General features: G+C 42.5%; 2 protein-coding genes and 1 non-coding gene across 4 annotated transcripts in view; 1 reads left to right on the top strand and 2 right to left on the bottom strand.

The window, feature by feature from the left end:
* Positions 1–5,677: 5,677 nt before the first annotated feature.
* On the top strand, positions 5,678–5,835 carry LOC132243628 (U1 spliceosomal RNA). Its single transcript, XR_009455360.1, has one exon. It is a non-coding gene; the product is annotated as a U1 spliceosomal RNA (small nuclear RNA).
* A 3,276-nt stretch (positions 5,836–9,111) lies between these two features.
* Positions 9,112–19,006, bottom strand: GCSH (glycine cleavage system protein H). 2 transcript variants are annotated; one of them, XM_014609282.3, is made up of 6 exons: positions 18,844–18,932; positions 17,602–17,690; positions 13,691–13,770; positions 12,202–12,265; positions 10,258–10,389; positions 9,112–9,817 (listed from the first exon to the last, which is right to left on the bottom strand). In XM_014609282.3, the coding sequence occupies exons 2-6, from the start codon at positions 17,618–17,620 to the stop codon at positions 9,720–9,722; spliced, it is 393 nt and encodes a 130-aa protein (XP_014464768.1). In that variant the 5' UTR covers positions 17,621–17,690; positions 18,844–18,932; the 3' UTR covers positions 9,112–9,719. The 2 variants fall into 2 exon arrangements, with proteins under 2 accessions (XP_014464768.1, XP_019343761.1); XM_019488216.1 differs by lacking the exon at positions 17,602–17,690 and having other exon boundaries at positions 18,844–19,006.
* Positions 19,007–21,368: 2,362 nt separating this feature from the next.
* Positions 21,369–25,326, bottom strand: part of LOC102573363 (polycystin-1-like protein 2) — a 51,405-nt gene continuing 47,447 nt past the window's right edge. The window contains exons 42-44 of the mRNA XM_059713921.1: positions 24,647–24,748; positions 22,590–22,721; positions 21,369–21,777 (exon numbers count right to left, since the gene is read on the bottom strand). Coding sequence (XP_059569904.1) covers positions 21,655–21,777; positions 22,590–22,721; positions 24,647–24,748 — 357 coding nt within the window. The 3' untranslated portion in view covers positions 21,369–21,654. The remainder of the gene's footprint in view (positions 21,778–22,589; positions 22,722–24,646; positions 24,749–25,326) is intronic.

Genomic DNA, 25,326 nt, shown 5'->3' on the forward strand with positions numbered 1-25,326 from the left:
GTAGGCACAAACCACTCTCGTTAAGCAGAATCCTTGTCTTTGCTTGTGGAACATTTTTTTTGGAGCTGGGTAGAAGAACATTTACATCAAGCGCCGTGCTTTCACAAAAAAAATATTTTTAAGCAAAACACATTCTACAGCATGAATACTTTAAATTCTGTAAAGAAATGTATGACACAGTGGTCTGATAACAGATGGAGCAGAAATTTGTACTGCCTGAACACAGCCAGCCATATCGGAGCCGCAGTGACCAAATCTGCTTTCGCGGAGAGAAAGAAGACAGTGATATTGCTAACAAAATTCTAGCCTGGATAAATACCACTGCCTAAATTCTTCCACCAAGGACAGATCCTTCAGGGTAGGGGAGCAAACAAAAGATAAGGTACATCTGCAGGAACAAAATGTTGCTTCTGTTGGGGAAAATAAACATCTTGTATATATGATGGGGAAGCCAGGAAGGAATTGCATTTGAAATGACAATAGCAATGTGAGGACTGGATCTGAACAAGGACATTAAGTAAAGGCACATGAGCATAAATGTATTTTGAGAATTAAGCAAACTGGTTGCATAGCCCTTTGTTGGCTTGGGACTACTAGTTTGTTTATAGATTTTTAAGACCAGAAAGATCCATTAGACCATCTAGTCTGACCTTCTGTGTAACGCAGGCTATTGGGTCTTATCCAGTTAACGCTGTAATGACCTTAATGACTTGTTTAACTAAAGCATATCTGCCAGAAGGGCATGGAGTCTGGATTTGAGATGGAGAGCCCCCTGCTTCCCTTAGGAATCTGTTCCAAAGGTTCATCACCTTTCAGTTAACAATGTGTGCACTCAAATGTGTCTGGCTTTTAGTTGAAACCAGCACCGCTTGCTATATCTTTATTTTATTTTGTTTTATTGCAACTTAAAGGGCCCTTTGGTACCTGATATTTTCTCCCTGTGGAGATGCTAATATACTGTGAGCTGGTCATTTATTGGTTATCTCTTCGGTTAACTAAAAAGATGAATCTCACGCTGTCAAAGCTGAGATTGTCATCAGCTTTAAAGTCTCATGCTGAAACGCTGTTTTTTTTCCCTAGCCTTCAAATAATTTTTGAAGCTACGTTCTTCACATGTTCCAATTTTTCAAGATCCTTTATAAAGGTCTGCAACAGAACTGGATGCCATATTCGATTACTGCTCTCACCCTCTGCTGTATGCACAGGTGAAATTGCCTCTCTTGCCAAAGAATCGTTTATTGGACTCTGACATAAAAGTAACTAGGTGTTTTGACATCAGTACACTGGGGAGAAGGGTGTTTCAGGACTTCACTGCTGTAATGGTTAGGAGCCCTCTTCTAATTTCCAGTCTAAATGTATTTGCAGTCAGTGTATACCCATTTGTTCCTGTGCCAACATTGTCCTTTAGCTCAAATCACTCTCCCTGGTGCTTGTTCCCTTTCTGTATTTATAGACAGCAATCGAATCCCTTCTCAGCTTTCATTTTGCTTTGATAAACAAGCCAAGAAATGTTAGTCTCCTCTTTTATGAGAGGTCCGTTATTCTCCCTATCCCCTGAGTAGCACGTGTTCAGTTTGAGTTCAAGTCCAGTTGCCTATGCTCAAGAACGATGTTCACAGTGTTCCTTTCTCACTGCTGCCTGGTAAAATGGCATTAGTATTTCTGCATTTTTACTGGAAGTATTTCATCTCGTGCAGCAGCCTAGGATCACATGTGCCTTTTTCATAGTTACATCTCACTGGCCTCTCAGAATCGGGATGACCCATATTCTTTACTCCGTGATGAATGGCCTTGCTTTTGGCTGCTTTTGAACACATCTTGTTTGAAGGGGCTTAGCTCACCAGGTGATCCAGATCCTGAATGGCAGTAGATCCTGCCTTCACTGTTCTTTACCACTTCTTGTATAATCCACCCACTTTGTCAGCAGTGATTTTGTACTTCCTTCCAGATCATTGATAACAGTAGCGAATGGCATTGACTCCATGTATGGATTTTAATTCAGTATTTGTACAAACTATTCCTTTCTATAATTTGTCAGGTGCTGCCAACTGTTTTCGGAGGGACAGTCCTGTCCCTTCAGGCTTTCAGCACCTGGCTCATCTCGCACACACAAGGAAGTGTTTGTGGCTTCTCAAACCCAGCTGCTCCCAGAGACTCTGGATATCTATGGTCAATCCTGGCGAAGCCCTGTGTCTCCACGTAAGCTGTGCACCTCAGGGGCCTGACACAGCTCTTTGGTAGCAGAGCTACAATGGGGCTATGCTAAAAGAGACTGTCCCCTTGCCAGCTTGACCTCAGGCATGATTTCCTCCCCTAGGTAAGTTCTGCAGCACTAGAAAAGGAAGAGTTTGTATCTCCCACTCCTCACAACATCTGGCTTACTTAATTCTTCCCTCTCCTCTGCCCAGACAGCAGGGGACACGGGTACAAGTGGACTGAGCTGGGTTGTGGCTGATTGCCCATGTAGAACATCTTTGCACATGGCTGTGGGCACAGGGTGCAATCTAACCCCAAATAATTTAGCCCAGATGTCACTGGAAAGAGGATGGGCTTAATGTTTATATGTGTATGTTGAGTGTAGCAGTTGAGAGAAGGAATGAACCTTAGGAGAAAAATGGAGTAGTGGGGAATTAATTATTTTCTCTTAAGTTTGATCTCCCAAAAAGCCAGAATCAGGTCATATTCCTGTCTGATCTGGGAGCTGCTCTGTTGTCAGACACATTCACTGATCACGTGCATGTGTGGTGGGTGACATTCAAGGAAAGCTGCTCAGCAATGTTACAAAACATGCGGCAGCCAGGACTGTTCAACAGCTGCTTTGGGAACAGACAAGTACCTGCTCCTCAGGGGTCACAGAGGAGAGGACACTGGTAAAGATGACAGTTCAGAGTCTCTCAAGGCAGGGATAGACTCTCAGACTGGTGCACCAAGCTAGAGTTGGAGGATGATAAGATTTTTTCTTTGGGAAAGGTGCAAATCCAATTTCTGGAGATTGATGATGATCTCTGGTGAATTATGCAGTATTGCAGTCTCAGCTGCAGGCTACGAACTGTAGCTGTTTGTCTCGGGGATGATTATTACTTAAAGGTTATATTGCAAGCTTCCCGAAGCATGACAGTTGCTTCATTCAGAGAGGAGCCGTCGTCATCCCAGAAAGAAAACAGTCTGCATTTTAGATATGAAGAACCAAGGCAGGGTGATAAACAGCAGCGTAAGGAAAGCAGGTTACAGCTACATGCTCAGACGTTTGGATGGTGTGTGTACATGCATTTTGCAGCAGCTCTGTTATGTCTTATGTTCATCTTTTGTTTGATTAAATAAAGGTCAGAAATAAAAATTGGGAATATCATTAACTCATTGTTTGCAGCAGTCTGTCTGTTCTGCTTTTTAATACAGCCATTGTGACCTGACTGTTATCTGGTGTTGTACAGAAATGTAAGAGATTATTCTCCTAAATGGGGAAGATATACCACCACTCCCTCTGCCAAACCTGCCATCTTAATATGATTAAATTCTGGCAGGAAATTCCCAAATCGGCATTTGGGACTAACTGTCCTAACTGTTGGGAAATGCCTCTGGTCCAGGTCTATCTCGCACCACCATTACGCTGAGCTGTGCCCACTGAAGCCACTGGAACGTCACTGAATTTACTATACTTGAGTCTTCAGCGGGAGCAAGGGTGGCATCACCCAGCCCTACGTTAAATAGGTAGGTCGTATACTGCTTGTTAAAGCTTGTCTACAATAATAGGAAGAGTCTACCGTAAGACTGTCCTAAAGCCTATGACCTCCAACCATCTATAATGTAAAACCCAACGCTTAACTCTCCACATCAGTCCTGCCTAAAAGCTCTGCTGAACTTCCAGGTCTGAAGCCAGCCCAACCTTTGATCATCTCCTAGCCCTTCACTTTCTTGCGGGGTTTGGAACGACACAGGAAGTCTACCAGAAGCAATCCCAGAACTCCCTGTTCCTATATTTGGCCTGTCTGTACCTCACTTGACTGCCTATAAGTTGAGACGAGTCCAGAGGAGGAACAAATAGTTTGCCGGCTGATTCACAGAAGGGTTCACCAAGGGAACCTAGACTATAACTTAATGCTTGACTGAATACATAAGCACAGTATGGACACCACTGGAGCAGATTATGAGGTGTGAAAGGTCTGGGGAAGGGTGACAACATGTGACTCAGGTTAGTTGAGGATAATCTTAAGGTCAGCCCTGAACATCACTGGAGCTATATCTTAAGGGTCCAATTTTTCATTGAGCTTAAAAGGAGTTTTGCCAAGAAGTTCGGTGGTAGTGACAGGGAGCTGCAAACTTCAAGTCATGTCTCCTAAAGTTAATACAAAGAATCATACTCACTCAGCGGAAACTGGATTGAGCCTTAACTATGGCATAGCCGAATGCTTTCTGGACAGCTAAGAGGACAGGGTACCTGCAATAGGAGCTCATAGTGCAGTTGAGAAAGAATTCAAGAAGGCAGAGGAGACTATTGGTAAGAGAGGAAGGAAGAGTGGTGTTATAACAAATAAGGTGATCTGTTGCATGTAGACCATGCGAGATCCTTCTTTTCCCCATATAAAGTCAGAACCTAGGTAGGCTTAATCAATTATTTTCTCCACCCTTGATATTCCCTTAGGAAGTTAAATGAGACTGAGATCAGAGTGTTAAGGAAAGTCTTTCAGAGGAAAGTAGCTTGGGTAGAAAACAAGGCCAGCTTCTCTAGGACTCCCAGCCCTTTTTCTTTTCTCTGAGCAGGGACTTGTCTTTTACATTTTGAGCACCACCGAGTGGTGGAATTATGCACTGGGGGTGTTTTGTTCATTTTGTTCTGTTTTTGGTTTTATACTGGAGAAAACAATACCAAGATTAATCAGGTCACCATTTGATTTTGTGGAGTTATACCTAAGCTGTCTCAAAACTCATAGATAAGTGATGCAGCTCGGGCCCTTTTCCCTTTCAAAAATACAGCGCAGCCCCTATGTTTCTCTTTCTTTGACATTTCCTTTGTGCACAGAGAATCAGAAATCTCACTCTCCCAGCTAAGGAGCTGGATCAATTTATTACTGCTGTTCTCAGATGACTGGGGTGAGATGAGGATAAGTCTTTTAAATGTCAGCTTGGTTTATTACAGCTCTGTGGAAAGATAATAATACACAAAGAGGGGCAAAGGGGAAAGAAGATCCTTATCCGCAGGCCCTCAAGTGACTGGAGGCAAAGGAAGATTCAGGAAACATGCTGTGTTTAAGAAATTGAGATGTGCCACATTTGCAGCTCAATTGTCAGAGCTGTTTAAGTAATTGGCTTACTGCTAATTTAATTTGACAGTGAAGTCAGTACTGTGGATGTTTTCTAGTCACAGCTGCAGACAAATTAAAAACAATATTGAATAGCTTTGTATTTTTCAGTACCAGAGATGCAACATTAATCTGTTTAGTAAACCACTTTGCTGCTGGAACTTGATTCTGCTTCATTCTTGGTGTACAATCATTTACACATTTAGACCATTTAGACAGACAGACAGACAGTGTCTTGAATCCTGATAGAACCCAAAGTGATTTAGAAGCTATGTAGGCAGAGCAGTACTGAAATGCCACCATCTCTGGCTTGAGAGTCTCTTATTTTGCCCAACTGTAGTTATGTAGGGATGAACTGTGAATTACTTTTCCAAAAGTAACTTCCTACTTGGCAGGGGAGATACCATAATCAAGGTTGTTTTCCCAGGGTGAGATCTGTCCCTTGCACTCCAGGCAGAATGACCCCTGCAAGTTTCCAGATGTGGAAAACTCAACTGCACAATTTTGTAGTAACAGGGGACTGTTTGTGCTTCCCCCCTAGCTTGGTTCTTCAGCCCTTTGGCAAGTAGCAAGCGTGACTAGGGAATATCCATACTCCAATGACTTTGGGCTTGGGGCCTGCATGTAGGATGTCTGCCATGGATTTGGGGAGAATCCAAAGTCCCAAACTGATGGGCCTGGGAGGAAGACTTGCCTGGTGGCAGAGCCACTCAGACTGAGCCAAGCTCAATAGCTCAATTCTATTTGGAATTCAGAACTAATTCAGCTTTAAGCCAAACCCCCTCCCCAGCAAAACAAAATAAAAAACCCCCAAAATCCTTCTATCCTGAGCACCACAGAAAGAATAAAGAGCATATTTGTGCAGTGCAAGGCAGTGCTCTGCAGACATGCCTGCCCAGCCTTGCATTCATTTGCTTTAAAACTGGGAGCACTATCCATCTTAATGCAGCACTGCACCCAGACTAAATTAGCTCTGCTGAGAAGCCTGGATTATTAGCTCAGGCACTGTGCTGCGCAAACCCATAATTTATTTGTACAGCCTCCCAGCCTGGAGCTGTGGCCTGCAGAGCCAACTCTAGTATTTCTACACACGGTCGCATTGTGCTGTGTAGGCCCGGGTGTACAAGACAGTGTTCACAGCTAGCTTGGGTACATCTGTACAACACTGCATTGTGCCATGTATACCTACCCAAAGGATCCAACCAGGGGTTGAGCAGTATCCTCAGACATTACTGGGTTACAGAAAGAGATACTGTGCCAAAGATGATATAGAGGTGGCTGGGATGATGGAGCTGTGGATGGCCTTCCTTTGAGCAAGGCAGTTGGACTAGGTGACCTCCTTAGGTCCCTTCCAACCCTCATTTCCTGTGATTCTGAGTCTACAATTACTGTCTTGGAGAGTGATTTTGGGTCTTAATTAAGGAATATTTGAAAACTTTCAGATCCCCAACAGTTAACAATATTGCTTGGCAGCTGTTTATTTATTGGTTAAATTTAGTTTGACACTGGTACAGGTCAGCTAGGGATGTTTTTCTCCTTCTAATCCTATTCCACTGTTTGCATACAAGTAAGCATCTGTCAAGTTCACAACACTTTGCAGGCATTAATTAACAAAATCAGATGAGAAGCAGGCATGTTATCCACAGAATTTTAAAGGAACTGGACCATTAAGGGACTTGCTTTCGGCCAGGCACGAAGACGAGCAAAAGGGCAGACTTGGCTTGCAGCCATGTGCTTAAAAGACAGGACCAGCCTTCCCCAACCTGCGTGTCAAAGAAGCATTGAATCTTGGCTTGACTGGTAGCTCAGGACGCTGTTCTGGATACCCAAAATCAGGAGCAACCTCAGGATCCTTAGGCCACGTCTGCACGAGCAGGGGTGTGCATTTGCAGCAGCACAAATTTGTGCCACTACTTCTTGCCACAGTACACAATCCTGCCCCTGCACTTTGCATCTGGACACATTGTCCCATTGCTCCATGTGCTGCAGGGTTGTTGGGGCTGGCTGGGGCACAAGGTGCCTCAGTGCAGCGCTAGCTGGCAGGCAGCCCCCAGATTGAGGCACCCTCTGCCCCAGCTAGCCAGGAAGCAGCACATGCCCTGGGCTGCCTACTCCCCCATCTCCCTGGCTGGCTGGAACACAGTGTGCCTCGAGACAGGGGAGCAGGAAGCCCTGGACTGGCTGCTCTCCTGCCTCTGCATGCCTCAGCTAATGATAGTTCAAGGGTGTCAAGGTATTGCAGACATACCCCAATTAAAATATAAGAACTAGAAGCTGATAATGGGGCTGAGGAGTGTTTAAGCAGGTACAACTGCACTGAAAGTAAACATTTTTAAACAATATCTGAGTATGACTAATGGTTGATACTTCTTGAAACTTCCAAAAAGCAGCACTAGCTAGCAATATTCCACATTCAGCTCTATGAAACTCAGGTGCGTTTTTTTCCCCAGGAGAACTACAAAAAGGCCACATGAATTAGCTGAAAACACAGACTCATTACCAGCCAGTAAATTGTCTTGGCATAGTGACACAGTAACAGATACTTTACAAAAGCCCCTGGCTTCTAGTTGCAAGTTTCTTTGACAATCTGTTGTGATCCTGTTTGTTGGAGACTAGGGCAGGATTTCTAAACCCACTTCATTAGCTCATTCACAATTTGCATATAGGTCATGAAAGGAGAGTAACACTACTCCCCCTGAAAGTCCTTCACTTTTCCCACAGGGCAAGATATTCTCCGATCCACTTCAGCACTTACAATGTCATTCTTCTAGATAAAGAGATACCCCTAACATATCACAAGGGCCCTTATAGATTTCAGCAAGCAATGGACTATGGCTGCCACCACCACCAGCCAGCCTGGCCTTGGTGCAGCTCCCCTCTAGCTGAAAAGAAACTGCACTCACCACAACCTGGGGGAGTTTTGGGAGGATGCTGAGAAACATCAGTGGCATAGGCACAGCTTCCAGCTCCCTGGCCCCAACAGAGTCTGTGCTCAACCCAGACACAGCCCTGCATTTCTGCAGACTGGATTTAGCCCATGGGCTGTATGTTGCCAACCCCTAATATACTGTCATGATCCCAAGCTTGGAATCAAGGTGCTAGATGATACCTTTATGACTCGCACTGAAAGGAAAGGAACCCTTCGTTATCTCAGGCAAATGCAAATAAATATAAAAAAAGTCTGCTATCTAGAACTTCTAGTTTTCAAGAATCAAAGTATTATTTACCTGGAAATAGGACAGTAGCCCTGCATAACTGCCATATGCCCATCAGTGGTTTATTTCAGATGCAGCGGCATAAGCACGTATTTGTCTTTCTGGATTGATGCCTCTCTGCCCAAGGGGTAGATAAACAATGGAATTACATTTGACTTCTATTTCTTAACATCACTTCCACCCACCGCATTGGCTCACCTTTCTAATCCTAACAGTTCTTTTTGAAGTACATTAGCCTCATCCTTCACTTCTGATTAGTTATCCTTAGAGCTGGCCCTTCTGGAGACTTCAGGTCCTCTTCAGTGATAAACCCATCACCGTTTTCAATGAGAAAGGGAATGTATTTCATCATGCTGCTAAATATGTGCTTGCCCACCTTCCCCCCTGGAAAGAACTACCCATCAGTCATGTATGCATAGAATTAATCAATCATTCTCGCACTTAAATAGCAGCTAGAACATATCTGAAGACCTGGGTTTGTGCTAGAAGTAGGTTATTCTTATAAGGTTCATACACATATTTTCACCACTTAAAAAAACCCTGAAAAGGTGAAAATCTGTCAATTGGTTTACTATGTGAAATACAACACAACCACCATAATTGGTAAAATTAGTTTTTATTCACTTCTTGTCTGCCGCAGAGCTGTAGCCTCTCTGTAAAAAGCAAAACAAAAGAACAGCTACAGGTAGAGCAGAGTAGTTTCCACTAAAGACCTATACGTTCACTTGTGCATACCCAAAACCTTCGTGAGTTCTGAAGGCAGCAATGCAGCTTTTGTATCAGAACACCCAGTTAGCCATACGTGTATTTGGATAGAAAACTGTAGTGCGGAATACTGTGACAATGCTACTAAATTAAGGCTGTTGCATATCACAATGCTACTTGGTAAGTGTCTATTTTTATAAACTAGACATGTATTTTACTCCAGAGGATATGGTTCCAAATGTTGAAATGATATACAAATTAAGCTAAAAAACAGGTGTGCAAAAAGGTGAGAATATTATTATTTTTTTTTATCTGCAGTCAGTTGAAAGTTTGCTCTTTAGTACAGGATTCAGAAGTCGTGTTTTTCCCTTGAAACATTATCCAAGTTCTCTGCAATATACAGTTTTTCAAGCCACCCAATGTGAGACCTTCTGTACACTACTAATTTGCAACAAAACTACACTGGAGTAAGTTTTATGCTGGTTTATTATAGTGGTCCAGGTCAGTCTTCAATGGATTTTATGTATTTCTCATATGCATCCTCACTCATCAGTTCATCAAGTTCAGAAGGGCTGTCCACAGTCATTTTGATAAGCCAGCCTGAAATCAAGTGAGAAAGTCATATTTAAAAGAAGTTGCTTGTATCCTATAAAATAAATATAGGCATGTACAGCCATGCTACCCCAATACACCAATAGCTATTCAAAACTGTGATACTCAGTAGAATCTGAGTGCCTTGCATGAACTAAACAATGTTCAGAAGGCAAAGTCTGTTAAGACATGGAAATACAATCAAAATATGGTTTGTCTTTACTATCCAAAAGTTAATTTAGTTTCACCCAGTAAATTAATCTCTTAAAAAAATGGGCTAGTCAAAACAAAACTAAAAGCATTTAACTCTGGTGCTCACAGTGGCTGGAGAATACTAAGAAATGCATTCCTGTTCTATAATTACATTGGTTCTGCTTGTGATAGAGGCATCATCTGATCCTAAACGCAGCAGTGCTGTTCATTCATTGAAAGGATAAACAGTCCCTTACCATCCTTGTAACAAGATTTATTGACAAGTCCTGGATTATCTGCAAGGGCAGTGTTAATTTCGGTTACTTCTCCTGTGAGAGGAGAATATAGCTCACTAGCAGCTTTCACACTTTCCAGAGCGCCAAACTCATCTGAAATACAGAATATGTATTTTTTATTTTATTTTTTTTAGAAGAAAAGACATTCAGTGATTTAATTTGGTTGATGAATGATTTAAAGATGACCCAGACTGATCACGTCAGCCTTTGGAAACTAACCAATAAAGAATGTAAGTCTGTCTCATCCCAAAAGGCTGAGAGGCAATTTAATGCCCCAATTTCATTACAATAACTAGAGATTTTAAAGTACTCTAAGAGAAGGGGTAGTTCAGTAATAATACAACCAGGTACTATGCAAGGGATTTAATGTGTTATTTACCTTGTCCTGCCCTTGTCATTTTAATAACCGCATGTAAAATATGAAAGTTGGGGCAATGCTAGCATTAACAACTCACACTGCAACGAAATGAGACAAAGTCTGGAAGAACATGAAGCTCTCAAAAGGGCAGTCAGTTCAAGCTCTGGGAAATAAAATACAACACATCCAGGGAGCTTTTAGAAGTAGATCTAGATCAAGTAGAATAAAAGGTGGAAGAAAGGAACAAAATTCTTTCCAAAAGGGTTAAAACTGAGTTTGTTCATTACCCATTGAAAGAGATAGGACCTTTGTGAAGAAGAATGTGACCACTCCATACCACTTAGGAAGGTTACAGTGTGGTATGTTGATTATGAGCCTCTGTCTAGAGCTTGCGACAGAAACTTTGCATAGCGTGAGACTGACCCTTACACCACCTCTCTTCTAATCTCGTTATGCAATTTGCTACATCCCTAGTCAATGGTGGATTATCTCTTCATGTACTATAAAGCCATCCCCTTCCTTAAGGGCACAGAAAGGAAAAAGATTTTCTCCTGCTTGCAAAGGGACACTCTTCAGCAGTGGTTTCCACATTGCTACATTTTTTATGATTGAATAACATACACTTAAGACTGAGAAGTGGTTTGGCTCAAGCACAGGGCTGGGGGCTCCCATGTGCTAACTTCTGCTTTGTTACTGACTGGGTGTAGGGGCTAATGTGTATACAAAACTTTGTATCTGTAAAGTCTACATCAGCTCTCCCATATTGATTCATTAATCTCAACAAAGAAACAGCTTGTGAAATTCAAACCAAGTAAACCATTTAAGAACACTGCCAGGTTTTCAAATCACAGCATAAAAGTACCTCAATTTTAAAGTGTAGTTTGGGCGCATCTGTGACACTGTACAGCAATGTTGCTACGGCAGTGTACTTTAGCACTTCCTTTTGGAAGTACTAAAGCATGGCACAGTATGGGTGGTTACTGTGCTATGCACATCACACTGTTAGATTTTGACATAGCAGCGCACGCACTACACTGGGGAGTGCACAGCTACAGCAACATAGCTGGCAGTCACACATAGACCCCTGCGATCACTATGTCGCTGTAGCGCACCATACAGTGACCTAGTGTGTTGCCATACGGCAATGTGTAGATGTGCCCTGATTGTAGCAATTCTATTTAAGCCTGCATGAAATTAAAGTGTTTTACATTTAGTTTTTAATTAACTGCATCTACAATTATCAGGCCAGATTCTAACCCCCATTAATAAACAGTGGAGAATTCTATTGTACCTTGTTACAGCACTGACAGTTTGGAACCAAAGATCTCAGCCATCTTAGAAACATAAATATCCATACCCTACATACAATCCAATACACAAAGCTACTTAATATGCATATTACAAAATTAAGCAATGTTGATGCAAGCAAGATGATAAGAACTGGTGCAGGTGATATAATGATTAAGTTAAAAATTAAGATGTGTGTTATGGAAATAGTTTAACAGCGTTAAAAAAAAAAAAAAAAAAAAAAAAAAAATCACACTTACCCTGTTTATTCAATTTTGTTCCAACTTCTGGAAGGCTACAATAAACAACATCTCCTAATGCTTCCTAAAAGCAAAACAGATGCAGCAGGCATGTACGTTAAATGCTATTTTAATGTTGGGAAATAATTCATAATAGCAGCTCTACAACTGATTATATTTATTAATTGTATTTCTTCAAGTATGATGAACACTACAATTAAAGTCAGCTGCATTTGATGTTTTACTTTACAAGTTAAATTAGCTTCCTGTGCCCTCTAAATTGCAAGGTACTACTTCATGTCAGGTTTTAATTAAGTTTATGGTTGCATTATGGTGCTGTAAGAGAAAGAGTTACATGAGGATTACTCCAGGCAAAAAGCAAGAACGAAGACAGATTCTAGAGGCAAAATTCCCAATGACCTTAGGGACCAAGATATGCTTCCCAAAGCATGAAGTATTTACTGTGTGCGTCATTTGAATGACCAAGCTGTGCACAACTGCTAGTTTCCTGATAAACATCAAAATATTGACTAGTACACAGTGCTCAGTGATCTTTCATTTTGTCCTATTTGAGTAGGGTGACCATATATCCTGGACTGGCTAGGACAGTCCCAGATTTTATAGGCTGTTTTAGCCACCCAGAAAAGTCCCAGTTGGCACAAACCTGTGAGCCATGGAGCGATCGGGAGAGGGTGCTGCCATTCTCTGCCCTGGATTTCCCTAAACTTATTATAGTCACCCTATATTTAAGTAAATGGGAGTCTTGCCACTGGAGTTCAACAGCCATCAAGTCCTGTAAGAAACAAATCTGCCTCCATCCTATACAAGTGAAGCAATCTTTCACAGTATGCAAATTATTTACAGCCGGAGAGCTGAAATTACAAGAAAAATACTATTTATCCTATGTAATACTAATCCCATTCACATAAACCTTAAAACAGATTTTCAAGTATCCCATATATCACATCACATTTGCCTGTTGTAGGTTCAGACAGGGTGCTCTGGATTTTTGTGTTCGTTTATAAATGCAAACTGGGATTGAAGTTAAAAATATCCCCATCCAAGAGTCTGAAAACCAGTAAGTCCAGTTTCTCTGGGTGACCCCACCATTTAGAGGCAGCTGTAGTACACTGTATACAGCCCCTTTTCAATCAAAGGAGTTATACACGAAGTCCAGGCAGATTTTGGCATAAAAGGGCACTCCTAAAGCCCACAATGAAAACAGGATTAAAGTAATAAATCTGATCTGTTATTCTGATTTAGCAGATAAGGTTCATACTGAGCTTTAGTTAATCCTATGGAAAACTGCAACAATCAATAGTTTCACAGAATGCTGAAACAGCAGGATGTGTTTTAGCAATAATTTAAAATCCAAGTCCAAAATAGGCCTCAGTGTCCAACATACGCAATTAAAACAATAAGAGGACAGTAACAATCCAAAGATCAAGGACAAACTTAGGTATGTATAAGTAAATAATGCAGACTGGGGTGAAAAAAAAAAAATCAATACCTGTGCAAAATTGCTGATTCCTACTGTTCCAATACCATTTTCAACAGATATCCACTCATGCTTGTCTGTATATTTGCGGGCTAAAATGAAATAGACCCAACATTTTAGAAGTTGGAATTCCGCTTTCTTAAATACTGCAATACAGTAGCAGTTTTAAAACCTTGCCCTTAATTACTGAGACTGTCAAGAAGATATTTTAACTACACGTGAACTGCCTATATGGAACAAATTGAAATGCAGTGTAAATGCTTTACACTACAGCCAAATGTCAGATCACCTCTTTTGTTCTGTTCAACATTCACATGAGGTGTTGGAATGTGCATCAGTTCCTCTTTTAGCTTTAGCTGCCAAAACATTTAGCACACAAATTAAAAAAGCAGCTAGATTCACTGAGAAAAGAAAATGGCTTCCTGAACTACACTGTAAGCAACCCAATAGGAAACAAACCATCTCCCATTTGGAATCAGCTGGGGCATGATTAGGCTTTAGATAAATATAAATATGCCATAGGAAGTAGCAGCAGCAATGACCAGAGCTCAATATTCAGCCCAAAGCACTACCTGGTGCCTTAGCTGAAAAAGAAAACTGTATTATTAAACTAGAGTTTACGTTCACTTGCATTCATTGCTGTGTGTCAAAAACAACTTTTAAAGGGGCTTCTCTATATATTTAGTATTGTTTAAATAAGCCAAGTCTCCTCTTTATTCCTAAGAAAGCCAGATCTAGTAACAGTTCTGACAAAGTGACCTTCTCAGTGCCATAATCAACGTACTACACTTTAACTTTCCTAAGTAGCATGGAGGGGTCACATTATTCCCTTTCATTTTTCCTGCAAAGTAAACTACTTTAACTAGCAGAACCTCAACTACAGTTGTTTCTTAATATTTGTTTCTTTGTTATTGATGATTGCCACACCTCTGCCCAAAATAAAATCTAAACATTCCTTTTAAAATGAGAAACGAGGCCATGACATCCTGTCTTATCCATTCTGTACCATATTCCCACAAAGCTAAGTAAAAGGCCTGATTCTGTTATCTTCATTCACTGAAGTCTATTGTACTTGTCATGCGACCAAGGATTACTCAACTGAGTAAGGATAGCAGGATATGGTCCTATGATATTAATAACTGTTGTACAACCACTAGGTCTCCTGTAGGGTCTCCTGTGACACATGTTAAGACAGTTATCATTTAAGACCTTGTTACAAAGTTTACTCTCTCTTCATACATCCATCTGCACAATAAAATATATATTCTTAAATCTTATTATCATGGTATCTCACACCACTTAAACATATTTGTAGTACAGGAAATTAGAGGTGCGCTAACATAGCTGTCGCACATCAGATCGGCACTGATAAAAAGGAAAATTAACATTATCAGCCATTGGATTATTTTGCCTGGTATAGCTGATAATGTCACCAAAAAATGCTACATGCACAACACACGCATGCACATGGCCAGGAATACAGCCGGTCACCTTGGAGAGCAGCACCCTGCCAGTAAATCTGTTGGGGGTCAGATCAAAGCCCCCACAGTGAGGGAGGGAGTGGGGCAGGGGCTGGCACTGCCCAGCCAGGGTGGTGAATGCAACCCTGAGGCCAGGAGCAGAACAAAGCTATGGACAGCTTGCCCTGGGGATGAGGGGGGCAGCTCCCTGCTGCTGTACATGCTCCTGGGGAGGGCATGGTGGGCAGCATATGCTGCTGCCCACGCAGTGCAGCCCCAGCTCTTCCTGGCATGCAGGTGGAGGCGGGGGTTGACCGGGGCTGTGCCGGGTGGGCAGCAGTGGTGCTGGGAAGGGAGGCTGGGGGGGCTAGGGCAAAATTTGGGGTGGCTGCAGCCCCCTCCCAGCACCACCACCACCTGTCCCAAGCCCAGCCCCCACCCAGAGGAGCCCAGTGCAGCCTCAGCTCCAGCCAACAGCTGCAGCCCACCCACCCCATGCAGATCTGGGCCCCCCCCCAGATGAGCTGCAGCTCCATCCCATGCCACACCCCGCCCCAGCTACATAGCTCCTGCCCCACTCCCCACCTCACTGCAGGGGCCTTGATCTGCCCCTCCCCACTCGCCTTCCACCACAATGGACTTACCAGCTGCACACAGCTCTCCACGCTGCTGGGCTGTGCGCATACACGGGCATTCATTGGCCTAAATATCAGCCACATCAGGCCAATTTCCAGTACAGCCAATTTTCTTTATATCAGTGTGGATCCGATATTGCACCTCTAAATGTTAGGGGAGTTTTAGTAACAGAAAATATCCTATCAAATTAGCATTCTACAGAGAAGAAACAATAAAAATAATAAAAAAGATGTTTCCCTGGAAGTTCAGTGGAAATTCCAGTCCAAACTTGGAATACATTTAAAATTTAAAAGCAAATGTAAGTAGAAAATAATGAGATTTGGATTATGCAGCGTTCTAGGGAAAAAGGAGGGGTGAATTACAGAGAAGATGGAAAACAGAAGCTTAACATCAACAGAAACAAACTGTCAGAGACTGAAAGGAAGAAAAGAAAAGAAAAGAACAGAACACCAGATTTCTGTGGCTATTGATCTGAGTTAAGGGAGTACTATTGATGGAAACCAAATGTGTCTTTTTACAGTAGGGGACTAGATGCATCTTTAAGTATTAAATCTGTTACTAATTAATCTAATTTATCAAATAAAGCTTTTAAAAAGTTTAATCTTGTAAAAGGAATTCTCACTCACTTCTAAATGTACTCTATTCTCTTACTAAAAATTCTATCCTTAATCTCCCCACCAAAAGCTCTTTCCACATTGCCATCTGGAACAAATCTCCTTATATTGAACATTTTTTCCTGAAATTCTATCTAAAGACGTTTCCTCCCCCTTGTCTTTAATCCCAAACTCTTTGCTAATATACAGGTCTATAATCCGTTTCAACCCTTTCCCTTCAACAGGTCCCTGAGAACTGTTTTTTCCTGGAGCAAAGACTCATATATTTTAATGTTTTCACAATTTTTTTGCAAGTTTAGTCAACTAGTGTTAAAATTTCTAAGATTACTAGTTTTATAGAAAATATTTGTTAAGATTTTGCTGCAACAAGGAAAAATATTTGATTACTTCCCACAAAATACCAGTACCTATCAAAAAGCCCAAACAAAATGTAAAGCAAAATGTACAACACTCATTAGAATGTGACCCAACATAAAGGAAATAAGATTTTTCTTTTTAGGTCAGAAACAAGGGTCTGTGGGTAATCAGAATTCCATTGGTTACATGGAAGTTATCACTGAACCATGAAGACACAAGACTAAAGCAGTTCACAGTTCAAGCTGAACACATTTGTTATGCATTTCAAATGCAGACAAAGCAGCTTGTCACGTGCCAGATTCAAAGACATGTTTCTAGACATCTAAATGCCTTCCTGAATCTGGCCCAAACTCACAAGTATAACAAAATGTGATCTTTAAACAATTAAAAATTCAGATGCAGTCTAGATCCAAATGAGAGCCGAGCATTTTGAACAGTGGGAATAGGGTACAGATTGCTCTTGGTTACATATGAAAAACAACAGAAGAATTTTTCTTCCTATCCTAGCATGGGAATAACAAACATTATAAATAAATTCAGAGCCACACACTGTAGAGACTTAATTACTAATCCTACTTGGAGTAGCCTCAAACAACTGAACTTTGAACACAAAAATCCCGCGATTAAGCAAACAGTGCACCATGCCAGATTCATCACTGCGCTACTGGTAACTGATAGCACATCTACACAGGGACACTCAGGAAAATTAAGCCAAACTGATGCTTGAATTTAAAGCACCTAAAATCCCTGCGTGGATGTTCTTATTAAGAAGCAACAAAGCCTTAACTCATTTCCAAAGTAAGTTTGTTTCATTTTTAGCATGCTTTAAATTCAGATACTCAGTTAATTGGCTTACCTTTCTTTGAAATCCCCATGAAGACATGTGTAGAAAGTGAGGGAAACTCAAGCTACCACAGAACAGGCATAAAGATCTTTATTTTCTCTCTTTAAAATAAGAGTGCAGTTTTAAATTATTACCTACATGGTATAGAAGAAATGCTATATACGTCAGACAGGTCAGCATGACATCAACCAATTCAAGACTTAACCCTGTAATTGAGCAAAAACAGCTAAGGAGAAGACCATTTGCACTGCTAATAGGAGCAGCAGCAGTGCAGGAGAAAACTACATGGGTCAAGATAAGACCCTCAAGCTATTAATTATGAGGAAAATCAGGGCTTGGAAACCACTGTATCCCTCCACCTCTTCTTTGGATGTTGTGTATTGCCTGCCATTGATTTTTTTTTTTAAACAAATCTTTTCTTAATAGTTTATACCTGATTCAGTAACGAAAGGCAAGGGCTTTATTCTCAAACTCCCACTACGTTTTACCAAGTACAGGATCATGGATCCATAGGAAATTCAGGTTGGAAGCGACCTCGGGAGGTCCAATCCGACCCCCTGATCAAAGCAGAACCGTCCCCAACTACATCGTTTAGATCGGGGTTTCTCAACCCGTGGGAAAAAGGAGTCGCAAGAATATTTCAAAGGGTCAGAAGCAAGTGCCAGAAAAATGCACAAAAGTGCGGGTTGCTCCTTACAGGCCGGCAGGACACGGCCAGCACATAGCCAGGCTGGGTCAGGCAGTCAGATGAAGGTCAGCGTTGGGGAGCGGGGGGTGGAGGGGACTATTGGGGTGTGCACCCACGTGGAGGGGGCAGATGCTTATCAGCACAGGGGGAAGGGAAGGGAAGGTGGCCGGCACCGAGGCTGCGGCTTGGGACAAACCAAATCCATCTTTGCAAACCCGACCAAGATTGAGAACCACTGATCTGGATCCTCCCCGCCAAAACCTGGGAATAAAGAACCTGCTTCAGATTAGAGATGTCACCGGTGGTGCCATTTTCCCCAGAAATATTTTTAGTATGACACAAAGGGAGGGGGAAGCTTTTTCTCCCTCTTTTTCGCCCTAAAGAGCCCAGGGCTATTTTCGCCCCCAACTCTCTCTGGCTTCAACCCGAGTCAGGCCAATGCAGCATCGCAAGGATGCAAACCCCGAGGCGCGCCTGCACCCCGCTCGTCGCCGGAAGCGAGCAGGGCACCGGTGTGTACAGGGCCGCAACCCGCCCCGCCAGGGCGCCCGGCTCCTTCCACTCACCGGCCAGCAGCAGCGCGCTGGTGCCCAGGCTCCGGGCCCGGAGCGAGGGCGGGGTGGCGCGGGGCCGGCGCAAGGCCGGGAGCGCGGGCAGCGGAGCCCAGTTAGCGCCCAGCGCCCGCACTGCTCGCAGCGCCATCTTTGCCGGGGCGGGGGCGGGGCCTGGGCTCGCGCCTCAGGGCCGGAAGGGGCGGGGCCTGCACAAGGGGGCGGGGCGAGGGGCCGCCGGGAACGGGCAGGAGGGAAGAGCTCTGCGCATGCGCATAACCACACCCCTTCACCCTCTGCCCCTCCCGCCACTAACCGCCCAATCGTATTTATACGAGAATTAAAACCCGTGAATCATCCATCATAATAGTCACCTGTTCAAAAGGGGCGGTTGTTTCTGAGGCAGCTCGAGTTCCTCTGAGGAAGGCTTGACTGATGTTTTTGGGGGGTGTCCTGTCAGCCTTTCCTCGTGCCTGCTGGCCTCGAAATAACGAAACGTGTCAACGTTGACGACCCCGTTCTCACTGGGAGTCATAGTGAGCAATGTATAGATAACACTCGTAACGAGACCGGTTTGCATTTTTTTTTTTTTTTGCGTATTCTTTCAGCGGACGTTGGCTTTTTAGCAAATAAGATCATTTTGAGCGTCCAGTACGACCATTTTGTATTTAAGATGTGGCAAAGCTGCTGCACAGACGTCTCGGGGCACTGGGCCAAGCCCAGGTGTCTCCTCATGGCACCAGGTTCAAGCCAACATGTCCCCACATGGTACTGGGGCCACGCTGAGCTGTCCGGAGCGGGTGGCTTCTCCCCCAGATCAGTAGCGAACAAAAGATCACATAATTTGCCTCGAGAAGGAGGCATCAGCTCGTAGCTGCAGAAATGGAGATACCCAGCAGGCTACTTCATAGACATTCGGGCTGGAAGGGACCTCAGGAGACCATCGAGTCCAGCCCCCCGCCCCAGGGGCAGGAAGAAATACTACTGGATTCAAATCCGATTAGTTAAGATAGTACTGACTTAGTGTTAATGAAACATTTAATCTCAATACTATAAAAGGAGAGATGCTTAGAGTTCGCAGTCTACAAACAGGGAGACTATCAACCATGATGAGATGAGTCTGGTATTAAAACCTCTCCTGCTTGCTTTATATATGGGAGGGAGCCTGGGTCCCAACCGGGCTCCTCGGGGCGGCCTCCGAGCGCTCTGGCGAAGGGCGCGCGGGAGGCGGCGAGGACAAGGAGCTCTGCTCCCTCGGGCCTGCACCTTGCACACGAGGAGTCGCTGTATGACCCCAGCCCCGGTGCTGCGAATTTGGGGCCCGTGGACTTGCCCGTGGCATTTGCCCCATTCTTCCTTTCCAAGCAGCCTCTAAATTTTATGTGAAGAAGGAAGCGGGACGCCGCCAAGTTGGCTGTGCGAGGTGCCGCCTCACATAGCTCACGTTTCTTTCCAAAAGCTGCATTTTCACCGGCCTCAAGAGCCTGGGGATTTGCCCACACGCCCCATGGCTGTTGGGTGGAGAAGTCAGAGGGCAGTTACTTAGTTCCCACGTGTGGAAAAATACGTGAATATTTGAGGAGGGTGATTCAGGAAGCTGTCAGGAACTTGCCTCTAGAAGTCAGCCACCCCATTTTTGACTAGACGGGGGCAATCGATGTGCAGGTGACACAGGCCAACTGTCTTTCTGAGGATGTGGCCTTTGTGCCTTGATTGGCACTTGGGACGTGTGCTTAAGTTGCAGCCATCGTAGTCTACCTCTCCTGTTATTCCCCCTTCTGCCGTTTATAGTTTGCAAATAGGCCCCAGTAGGACAAAGGTTGAGAACCACTGAACTAGATCATCTATAGTGGTTAGTGTTAGTGGTTATCTATAACATCGGAAATGGGAGTGGTGCTTTGATTCTGTTGGATTTACCAGAAACTAAACAACCCTTGCCAGAGAAGAACTGAAGGTTGCATTATCTTTGGGTAATTCTTCCTGTGCACATTCAATCAGTGGGGGAGATAGTGCTACTCAAGGAAGACAGTGACCCAGCGTGGACCTACCATCTAATGCAAGGGTCAGCAACGTTTTTGGGCACAGTGCTGAAAACATCCGTAACCCTGAGTTATAAAATGTCGGTATGCCAGAGGCAGGGGAGCTGCAAGGGGCCCGATCTCTGTTGTGGCAGGACAGCTCCAGCCCCTTCCCTGCCGTCCGCCCTGAGGTGCACATGCCAAGCAAAATGTCTTCGTGTGCCACGCTCTGGCACCTGTGCTAGGGGTTGCCTACCCCCAGTTTAGTGATTGTCAGACCGTTAAATAATGATGGTGCTTGGCTTCCCCAGAAAAACAAAGACTTAGCTTGGTCTCAAGTTACTGACAGAGTACTAAGTTTGTTTCCCAGGAGCCACTACCATTTAAGTTCAAAATGTATCAGGAGTTTAAGGTATGGTGGGTTTAAATGTATGTTCCTTCAAAAACTTTTTAATCCCAGCCTGGATAAATGGTTGTCTCCTGCTGGCTCCACAATTGACAAACCGATAGTGTCAACCAAACTTTGCAATAAATGCTTAGCATTTATTAAGTATACATTGGTAGATTTACAGAAAAAAAAGGAAGTATGCACTATTGGACACATTATTCTAGATTTACTGTTAGTTCTCTGGTAATATCATGTAACAACATCAAACAACACAAAATGTACTTGTACTTCTGTTTGTGCCACACCTCTTCAAAAGGATAATACATGTAGGAGCCACAATATCTAAGTCCAACTGCAGCAACTATTGGTTAAAATGGATAAAGGAAGAGGTTTTGCATAAAGCAATGCTCAGTAACCTTGTTAGGTGCTGGCAAGTTCTTTCAGTTCCTCACTATCGGTTGTCTGCTCTTTTTTGCGCTTAATCCCAAGGAAACTGAAAAGTTTCATCAGCATTAGATCGACAATCTCTTCCTCTTCTGATGCCTACAAATAACAACATAAAAATAAACATTCAGGATGTGGTAGTTATAGATGCATTATTAAATCATCAAATAAACAGTGTAAAATCCTGCCTATTAAAGCCAGTAGCAACTGATTTCAACTAGGCCAAGATTTTACTTGTGGAATCTAAACAATTAGTGCAGATGTGCTGCGCACAGTTCATAACTTCTAGTTAAGTCAGGGGAGGTCACATACATACCCCGACATCAACAATGCTTATTAAGGGCTCTACACACAATACTGCAATATCAAAGGGGATTTTCTAACTCAGTACCTACAGCTCCATATTTTTGGATACAAATTATACTGCACATGATCAGATACCTACAGCTATAATTTTCAAAGAAGCTACAAGCCAGATTTTAAAAGGTCAAATCCTGACCCCACTGAAGTCAACAGGACTCTGCCATTGATTGAAATAGAGCCAGGATTCCAAACTAAATGGATCTATAGTGGAAGTGTTATAGAAATGATAAATACAAATAAGATTTGTGCAAAAAACCTAGGTATCTAGATGCTTTCTGTTTTGTGTATGCACATTATCTGAGAGTGTATATATTCTCGATCATTAGGCTGAGTGGCTGGTTTTAATACAAAAACTCCTGTGAACAGAAATGAGCAGTGAGCTTTAGCAAAACCCAAAATGTTCATAACTGGAACAGGCAATGATCTTAACAGGACTGTGCGTTTTTGTGCCACCTAGCACAATGGAACAGCCCAATCCTGACCGGGGTCTCCAGATGCTCCCATAATATAAACATTAATGAATAATAAAACAATTTAGATGAACACACCTGGTAATATTTCTGTTCTTCGCTAAAAGCAACCAATATAACTGAAATGAACAGGTTCAGCACCACAAATGTCATAAAAATAATGCAGGATCCAATTAAGAAGGAGCCTAAAACTGGATTATAGTCCAAGACCTAGAAAATAAACAGAACAAGGCATTACATTTTTTGTATTTAAGCAGAAAAAAGTTACACTTTGGAACAATCTAATACACTGAAACTACAGCCTGCCTGTATAGTACGCAACATATTTCCTTTCTCCTAAATGATTTTCGTGCCTTGCTTCACTGCAGTTTAGGGTCGATAGAGCATTTTTTTCATATATGTGATATATTCAAACATATTGTAGGCAATACTCTATGTTTTTAATGTTTGTGTGCAAGTTTAGCTATTAAGGTGTTGCCTTGATAGATTTAGACACCAAATAACCTATTTATTTGTAGAAGAAAACAGTGCAAGCAGCAAAAGCTTTGTCATATTCACTAATGGGATTCACACTCCCGATACTTTAGTTAGATTTCTCACAGTAGCAAATACAATGCGTGGCAGGATCCATTTGCAGTTTTGAATTCTAAGTGTTCATTGATTGACAAATGTTTAATTCGGGGACAGTATATTTGACTTGTGTAAGACAGGCACAAGATAACCATGTCAGAGCTGCAGGATTATGGGCACTGGCATTACACAGCAGTCTTTAAAGTTGTAATATGACTATGGAGTCATCTTAATTATTAAATGAAGAGAAACCTGTAAAACAATCAAAGTATACTAAGAAGAAGTCATTTAATCCACAACTTAACTGCCTAAAGAATATTTTAATACTTGAAAACATTTCTTGAGAGGTCAAAGGGTTAGAAACATTATTAAGAGACTAAACATTATATTTGCTCCTTTTTGTGAAGGGCAGAAGATCTCCTTGTAGAACTTCCCCAAGAAGCTGATCAGGTTTTGTTTCATGAGGGTGCATGTAGGAGAGTAACAACTACCACTGTTGTTCTTTAAACAAATCTTTCAATAATTTTGCACTGACTACCAGACAAGATAGCTATTTAAAACCTGAGTGCATTTTCCAAAGAAAGTCGTAGGAGAAATTCAATGTGGAATGAGCTATGAGGTATATATGAGGTTCTTTTTTCGTGTCTTGATGAGATTGGCTTCCATATATAGTCAGGAGAGCCTTTAATACCAGACTCATCTAATAGTGATTGATAGTCTCCCTGTTTTTAGACTGAGAACTCTAAGCATTTCTCCTTTTATAGTATGAATATTAAATGTTTCATTAAAATTAAGTAAGTACTGTCTTAACTAATCAGATTGTAATTCAGTAGTAGCCTGCTGGGTATCTACATTTCTGCAGCTAAGAGCTGATGCCTCCTTCTTGGGCAAATTAAGTGATTGCTTGTTCATAAGAACAACACTGCTGCTGCAGTTTCTACAGGAAGTTAGTTAAATATGGCATCCATTTATTCACTAAAAAATCCCAAGTCCTGCCCTATTGATTCTATCAGATTGTGCAATACTTTACTGAATAGCTGTATTCTTACTGATACATCCCTGCCTTCCCTCCTCAAGTCTTCACTGTCATCTTGTTTCCCCCCTTCTTAAGTCATGGTGAAATCATCTGTAATATCCATAGAGCAAAGATCAATCAAACAGTGAGAACAGAAATAATTAATAACGTGGGGTGCTGACTGCAGAATTCTGACCTTTCTGCTTTATCTCTTGGAACCTCTTCTTTTTTTTTCTGTCATCTCATTTTCTGTATCTAAAATAGTTCATTTTGACCAAAAGCAAAAGGCTGTTCTTTATGGCCCTCCATCCCATTCAGCTGAATGGAGAAAAGTGGGACTGAGCTTGGGTCTTAAGTACAGAATAACTAGGTTTTTCACTGATTCTGTCTGAAATTACTAGCAACTTCAGCTGTAAACCCCCTGGGGCAGGAGCCACCTCTTCGTTTTTTGTTTGGAGAATGCTTAGCACAGTGGGGTCTTGTTCCATGACTAAGAACTTGAGATGCTCAATAGTACAAATAATAAGGCTCGGAAAGTCAGAGAGGATACCTCCTCATAGTTGAAGATTCCCAGCTGAAGGCTGACCATTGTCTCTGCTGAATCGAAGAGGGTTTTGTAAGAGTGCAGCTTCCAACCAAATATCAGATTAGTCTGTAGGGGAAAGAAGACAGACTTTTATTCTTATCGTGAGGTTTTGTTGCTAACTTAAGTTAATACTGCGTATGGTCAGAGAAAGCTCTCTTGGTCTAATATTAAAGTTACATGGCTCAGGGAAGAACCTCTCGCCTGTAGGTTACATCTCCATCCTACTTGCTGCTTGGGTCCTGATATATATGCCCATTGATCAGCCTACATAACAAATCATCTTCTTGTTCAATTCCTGCCTTTCTCAGGGATGATAATAGGAGTTCTTTGTGTAGAAGCAAAGAGAACAAAGTAAAGAGGTTTTTGTGCTTAGTTCAATAGCATAGAAGCAAGCAGTAGATAGCCTAAATAAGAACCTGATTTTTTGTGATAATCTACACATTTGCAGCTCCAATTAATTTTAGCTGTTATTTGTGGACTCAGTGGGTTCGTCTATACATTAATACACTGTAATTATGGAGCTTTAAGTTTATTACAGGTCATTACAGGCAGGGTCATCCCTGGTGGGGGGGGGAATTGGGGCAGCCACCCCAGGCCTCGTGCTTTGGGGGGCCCCGTGGAGCCGGGCAGAGTGGTATGGTGGC

The sequence above is a fragment of the Alligator mississippiensis genome, chromosome 10 (genome assembly GCF_030867095.1).
Source record: "Alligator mississippiensis isolate rAllMis1 chromosome 10, rAllMis1, whole genome shotgun sequence".
Classification (NCBI taxonomy): domain Eukaryota; kingdom Metazoa; phylum Chordata; order Crocodylia; family Alligatoridae; genus Alligator; species Alligator mississippiensis.

Coding starts and splice junctions, on each gene's coding strand:
- GCSH (XM_019488216.1), bottom strand. CDS start 18,979: ATGGCGCTGCGAGCAGTGCGGGCGCTGGGCGCTAACTGGGCTCCGCTG. Junction 10,390..12,201: donor AACAAAATTGAATAAACAGG/GTAAGTGTGATT, acceptor TCTGTATTTCAG/ATGAGTTTGGCGCTCTGGAA. Junction 9,818..10,257: donor TAAATCTTGTTACAAGGATG/GTAAGGGACTGT, acceptor ACTTGATTTCAG/GCTGGCTTATCAAAATGACT.